This window comes from Fulmarus glacialis, unplaced genomic scaffold (assembly GCF_000690835.1).
Source record: "Fulmarus glacialis isolate BGI_N327 unplaced genomic scaffold, ASM69083v1 scaffold2875, whole genome shotgun sequence".
Classification (NCBI taxonomy): Eukaryota; Metazoa; Chordata; class Aves; order Procellariiformes; family Procellariidae; genus Fulmarus; species Fulmarus glacialis.
In genome coordinates, this window is record NW_009214723.1 from 6,803 (window position 1) to 13,856 (window position 7,054).

The following is a 7,054-nucleotide window of genomic DNA, read 5'->3' on the forward strand; positions in this document are numbered from 1 at the left end:
GCTTCTGCCAGCAACCTTCTCCTGCATGGGCTCATCATGGCTGCAGCTTCCTTCAGGGCATGTTGTCCTGCTGCAGTGTGGTGTCCTGCACAGGCGACAGTGTAGATATCTGCTCCAATGTCCTTCATGGGCTGCAGAGGGACAACCTGCTTCAGTATGATCTTCTTTACAGGCTGCAGGGGAATCTCTGCTCCGGCTCCTGGAGCACCTCCTCCCCTCTTCTTCACTGACCTTGGTGTCTGCAGGGATGTTTCTCAGGTTTTTTTTTTTTGTCACTTCTCTCTCTCACAGCTGCTGCACAGTGTTCTTACCATTTCTTAAATATGTTATCACAGAGGCACCACCATCATCTCTGATAGGCTCAGGTGTGTCCTGCGGTGAGTCCATTTTGGGGCCGGCTGGAACTGGCTCTGTCTGGCACACAGGCAGCCTCAGGTCTCTTCTCACAGAGGCCCCCCCGTACCCTCCCATTACCAATTCCCTGCCACATAAGCCCAACATAAACATAAACATAAACATAAACATCTAATCTCTTCCAAGAAGTGACTGTTCAGTTTGCTGCATTTTGCTTTGGAAAAGACATCCTTAATTTGAAAAATTATAACCAGCCCTTGTTTTTCTTCCTGTAATGTTGAAATTTGTTGTGTCCCTGTTCTCCTATTATTCCAGCTACTATTTCCTTCTGAAAATTTGATTTCACAACAGTAGCTACTGCTAAATCCTGCAGGTTAAAAAAATATAAGTGACTGTTCAGTTTGCTGCATTTTGCTTTGGAAAAGACATCCTTAATTTGAAAAATTATAACCAGCCCTTGTTTTTCTTCCTGTAATGTTGAAATTTGTTGTGTCCCTGTTCTCCTATTATTCCAGCTACTATTTCCTTCTGAAAATTTGATTTCACAACAGTAGCTACTGCTAAATCCTGCAGGTTAAAAAAATATTAAAAGTAATTTAAAACCAACAGCAAATTAGAGAAAAAATTTGATTAATTTTTCAGTGAATATTTATATGAATAGTGTGTCAGATGGAGCTGGAAATAGCAGGCTTTTGCTTTTCTAAATGACTTTCTCTGCTGATGAGCAGTGTGCTTGGTTGCTAGCTAGTGTCAAGATAAAATGCCAAAGCTATGCTGTTGATGCAGTCAAAAAGCATTGTCCAGCAGCTTGTAATGCCAAACTCAGTACTTTGCGCAGAACCCTCTATTTTCTTAATTGTTGTTTCAGTTGTTTCTTGGAAGATAATCGGTTCCAGTAGTTCCTCCTTCTCTCCAGGAACGAGACAGCTGAAGTGTGCTCTGGGTGAAAAAAAATATATAAACTAATTATTGCAAATCCTAACTTGGTGGTAGATGGTAAAAGGCAGTAAATACTTTCAAAAAGCTCTTGGGAGAGTATACTGTGTGTGAAATACTGTTGTATACAGGATACTGTATATTGTATATTGTTGCTTACCTATAAAATAGCAGAACAAGTCCTGCTTTTCTCATACAACAGCAATCATTGATGCAAAGCCATAGCTAATGCCTTTCTAAGTAGTCAATAATAACCAGGTCAACACTGTTCAACCGTTTTGTGACTGTTGTGATAATGACCACAGGAAAGCTGGCAGTTTGTAAAAAAATGGAGGCTGACAAAACCAAAAAATGCATTTCATAGTCTTAGGAATGACTAAACTACAATATTAACACTACCACAGGCACTGGATTTATTTCTGAGTCTCTCTGTCCAGACTACTCACTTAAGTAAAAATACTATGTGACTGCAACATTCACTTGGGTGAACCTTTTGCCTAAAGCTTTGGGACTAAGGATGAATAAAAAAATAATCTTGCAAAATTCATACCCTTCTCAGTCATTAAGGTGTTTCTTCCTCAGGAGAACTCAGGGATGGCTGTGATCCCAGGTCTCTGTGACTCAGCATGATTCCCTGGTGAGTCCAGGATCCGTGTGTTTGACTTACGATAACTCTTTTGGCTGAAATAGTAATAGCTTCAATTAGTGCTGAATTATAAAGGTGAAATGAAACCCTTTTTTTTTTTTAAAATGCTTGTACCAATCATAAACATCATATATAACCTGGGCAGGGAGGAAGGGAACCTACCGATCCTCTTAAGTATCAGGACAACTTATCTGATAGCAGTACTACCTACAAAGACAGTGAGGTGCTAGAGTGTGTCCAAAGAAGGGCAACGAAGATTGTGAAGAATCTAGAGAACAAGTCTTATGAGGAGCGGCTGAGGGAACTGGGATTGTTTAGTCTGGAGAAAAGGAGGCTGAGGGAAGACCTTGTCACTCTCTACAACTACCTGAAAGGAGGTTGTAGCAAAGTGGGTGTTGGTCCCTTCTCCCAAGTAACAAGTGATAGGACAAGAGGAAATGGCTTCAAGTTGCACCAGGGGAGGTTTAGATTGGGTATTAGGAAAAATTTCTTCACTGAAAGGGTTATAAAGCATTGGAACAGGCTGCCCAGGGAAGTGGTTGAGGTATTTAAAAGATGTGTAGATGTGGCGCTTAGGGACGTGGCTTGGTGGTGGACTTGGCAGTGTTAGTTTAACGGTTGGACTTGATGATCTTAAAGGTCTTTTCCAACCTAAATGATTCTATGATTCTATATTACACATTAAGAACCTTGCATTAAACTGCATCATGACAGCTCTTAATATATAACTTTGAGTGGACTGAAAGTTAGTACAGGGGACACTGAATCTCTCAGGCTGAACAGTTCATATATGCTCTAAATTAGTAATGAAAATAAAATCCCATCCTCAGAAACTGTATCTCTTCACTTTGACTGGTAACTGAAAGGAGAAGAAAAAAACTTAAATTCTGTGCAAAGTGATTGAATAGGCCAGTCGCAGCTATTACTAAATCCTGCAGTCACTGAATTATTTAACAGAACCAACATTTAATATTTTAAAAATTGCCCCATGCTTCAGGATATGTCTACGTGAATCCCGAAAGCCAAAGAGAGGGTAATTGCATGCTCTGACTATAAAACTTTTGTGGATGTCTTGAATAGTAAAGAACTAAAAAGGGGACCTCTCCCTTCCACGCAGAGTGGAAAGCAAAAGACATGTAAAATTGTTCGTCATTCCAACTTTGCCAAAGGTCTGGCTTTTACTCTTCAGATTTTCTTTCAACACAAAAGGCATAAAAGTTATAAAATTTTAGAGTGAAGTTAGTAATGAGGGCAATATTACCTGACGATTAACAAATAAAAGTAAAATATGTATATATTAATCTGTTCACTTGTTTTTAATGGAACACAGTGTGGCAAAGTAACATTCATGGTGCTTTTCTTGGCCCTTTTGGCTCATTTAGTTGCAAAAAAAATTATACAAATATTTAAACGCAAAGCCAAAATATACAGCATAATTTACACAAAGAGAACAGACAAATAACATAATATAATAATACAATAGTATAATAGACAAAGAAAATAGTATAAAATATATGACTAAAAATTAAATTTCTTATGATCTCTTAATATATGCAATCATTAAAATTTTACTTATGCAGTGGCTGTAGGTAAAAGCCTTGTAATTTTACATTTTGCCTAATTCATATTCCCATGTGTTTAGCAGTATGAGAAAATACTACAAATACCCCATGTTAGTCAAAAACAAGCAAACACATAGCTGTGTGCAAAATGACATTCAGACCGTGACAAGATTCTATTCTAAATTATACAGGCCCAGGACACATGGTGGATGTAATAAAATGAAATCTAAACAATATTTTCATGTAATAAACTCCTGAACCACTCAGAAAATGTCTTCCATAATGTGCTATTGCTTTATCTTTTTCTAATTGAGATACAGCTGTCATACTCTCTATCGGTACTTGCACAAAGCTAGCGGTAACAAATAGTTTGAACCTCAAAACTGAAAAGCAATCAGTAATGATAAAACACACTATCTGTTGGACCTAATATTATAATATCCTTTCTAACTGTATGATTAGAAAAGATGTGGGAAAGTGTTCTGCCGGACTCTAAAGTAGTCAATTAGAAGATGCAATTTCTGGAAGTGGTGGATCTTTAGTCAGATGCTGCCAGCTGGTCTCAGCTGCTGGCGTGAACCCAGGAAAACAATTCAGCATAGGAGCCAACTGCTGAAGGAGAACAACATCCATACTCTATGCACCAACTCAAGATTATGGCAGATGCAGATATCATGATGTTACTGTTGGTCAAGGTGTGACTTTGTGCCCTACCTATCCTTCCTATTCACCTTTTCTAAATCATTAGACATCTCATAAGCATCGGAATCTAAAGAAAGAACCTATTGATATTGGGGGGTTTTCCATAAAAATTGTTCACAGAATGACCACTTGGAAATGACCGGTTCTTCAAGCAACCCAAGGTTTTTCTCCTTATGTGTGGTTCACCCCAATGTGATGTTGTATGAGAAGAAATACAATGGGCTATTACTTTTTGCAAGGAAACCTAATAAATGAGTCCTCCGTCCAAGAAAGATCAGATGTGAATCTTAAATATATTTCACAGGAATTATGACTGAAATTGCAACATTTTGTAAAAGTTCTCTTAAAATTTTGAGTGACACCTTTTTCACTCCTGTTATAAGAAGTAGCTGTTACTATTTAATACCTACTATTTTGACAAACAAGAAAAGAACAGACGGAAAAAAGGAACATAGGTAAGTCAGTCTGCTCAGATTTGGTAGAAGTATATAGAATTACAGGTGTGAAAGATGTCTTGTTTTGATTTCAGTGAATTTATCATCCTCCAGTCTGTTCATCACTTTCCTAAAGAAGGCAGTTGGCTCCTATGCTGAATTGTTTTCCTGGGTTCAACCCAGCAGCTGAGACATGTTCCTTTTGTCATTTTTTTGATTATTCTTTTACAATACACTCCAGCAAGAAATTGTAAATAAAAAGACTTTTTTTCACTACTTGAACAATACAAACTGCTCTTAGAATTAAAAAGAATCAATATATCAAATATTTTGTGCGTGTGTTGCCTGTAACATGCCAAAAATATTAATTTAGAGCTGTTTTGGGTAATAAAATTGTGTCAATGAAGAAGCAGCTGTGCTTAAATCATGCTTATAATTATTACTTCAAAAAATTTGTTTAATTTAAAAATTGGTTTTAGTGATTTCGCTTATTTAGATAAAAGCTTCTGAATCTCAGCTACATAAGAAGTTACTGCATAACTACTGGTTTAAGAGAATAAGAAAATTATTCTGCTGTTCTGCAGGCGATTTTAAATCTAGGAAGATAATATGTTTCCACAAATGACTGTTACCAACTGTTATTTCTCATGACAGTGTTACCATTTATCATTGCTATTAACCTTAAATATGTCATGTGCATTTAAACATACTTCCAGATTTCATAGACGAGTAAGAATTTTTGACTCCTGTGAAATAATATTTCATGCTCTTCCTTAGACATAGAGGAGTATTATGGAGGAGGTAGTGAAAGGGCTCTAGAGGAAAGTAAAAATGACCTAGGCAGTGGCTTCAAAACATCCTTTGAAAGCTTTGACATTTAAGATGCAGCCTTCTTATGACAGCGGCTACATGATTAACAGCTGCCACTTCCACAATTATTGATGTGGGATGGATGATGTTTCTGAGCACGTACCTCATAAAACCAGACACCATCGGATGCACGTGCATCAAACACTGTATCTTGAAGAATGTTTTTACTGTACTTCTTTTGGATATCTTTTTGTCTGCATGTTTCATAAACGGTTGTAACTTTTGAAAAAATTTCATGTGCAGTTTTGCTTTTCCTGTAATCCTCGCAAGCTATCCAAAAGTAAATGTTCTCCTGACTGGAATCAGTTTTCAGAAGCTTCAGAAATACATTCAATTCAGCTACAGAAGGGAATATTAGAGTGCTTTAATAACAAAATCCTTACCAGTCCATTGCTCTTTTTACACAGTCTGTACAAGGTAACAACATGGTCTGTTCTTCTCTTAAATTTCTTTACATTATGGATAAGTATTTTAAACTACAGTTAAGTTTTAAAAGAATTACAGTTCTTTTGTTAAAGTCTTGAGTACCATACTCTTGTGAGGAGTTCATGGAAACAATTCTCAGCATGTGTAAAAATCCATTACTCACTTGTGACCTGCCTACTTAGAACAGGAAGCAATCAAAGCATGTGTATTTCTGAAAATAGTGGACTTCCTTCAAGAAGAATATCAGATTTTTAGGCTGTTCCAAACAGTTCTTGGATCTTTGCATATAGGTAGACTGTTGTTCAGTAATAATTGTAAATTACTGTTAGTATCTTTAAAATCTGCTTTATTCTACTATCGTTATTACATTGCAGATGCTCCTTTTCTGAAATGTGCTGAGTATTAGGAAGTAAAGTAGTTACATTAGTGTCAAGCATTTAAGGAAAAACACTGTAAAGCTTATGGTGTCCAGCACTGTACCAGAGTGCTCACTCCGGCTAGATCATAGGTAAGTCTCTGCAAAAAACTAAGCAGGCTTAATCATGTTCTTGTCACATTTTTGCATTTCCTAATTTTGTAAGGAATGGATAATTATTTAATGAAAGGATCTCAAATTCTGGTTACTTTTGTTCCTATCCCTGTTTTAAAAACTGTACCTAAAAAGATTCTTAGCTCAAGGACCTTTTTTATTTTTAAATGTCTGATCTTGCACTCAGGAATATCTGAAGAACATTCAAATGGAACATAAAGCCAGATATTAAATTCTTTTCATGTACATCATGACTAATCAATTCTATAGCCAAATGTTGCATTCTGTAGCTCTCTTATATCTGAAAGAAATGGTTTTCTGCCTTGGGACACTTTGTATTTCTACAGACATGATGGTAAATAATCTAAGTAATGAGTTCACTTACCTTTGACCTCTGTTTCTTAGTAGATTTTGGAAGCAGTTATCTATTTAAAAACGGTACTGATGACATTCACCAGAAATAATTGCACTAAATCAATGGCCTGACATTTCCAGACCTTTCTGAGCTTTCTGATTCCACTTAATTTCTGTTGTTTTCTCTGGGTTAATAATTTTGCTACTATTATTAATAAAATAGTTAAATTAAATTAATAAT

General features: G+C 36.4%; 1 protein-coding gene across 1 annotated transcript; it reads right to left on the minus strand.

Annotated features, from left to right (window-relative positions):
• Positions 1–285: 285 nt before the first annotated feature.
• On the minus strand, positions 286–5,843 carry LOC104077413 (regulator of G-protein signaling 18-like; the record flags this gene model as incomplete). Its single annotated transcript, XM_009578648.1, has 3 exons — positions 286–481; positions 4,213–4,280; positions 5,608–5,843. Coding segments are annotated over 3 exons (500 nt in total), but the record flags the coding sequence as incomplete, so codon positions are not given.
• Positions 5,844–7,054: the final 1,211 nt, after the last annotated feature.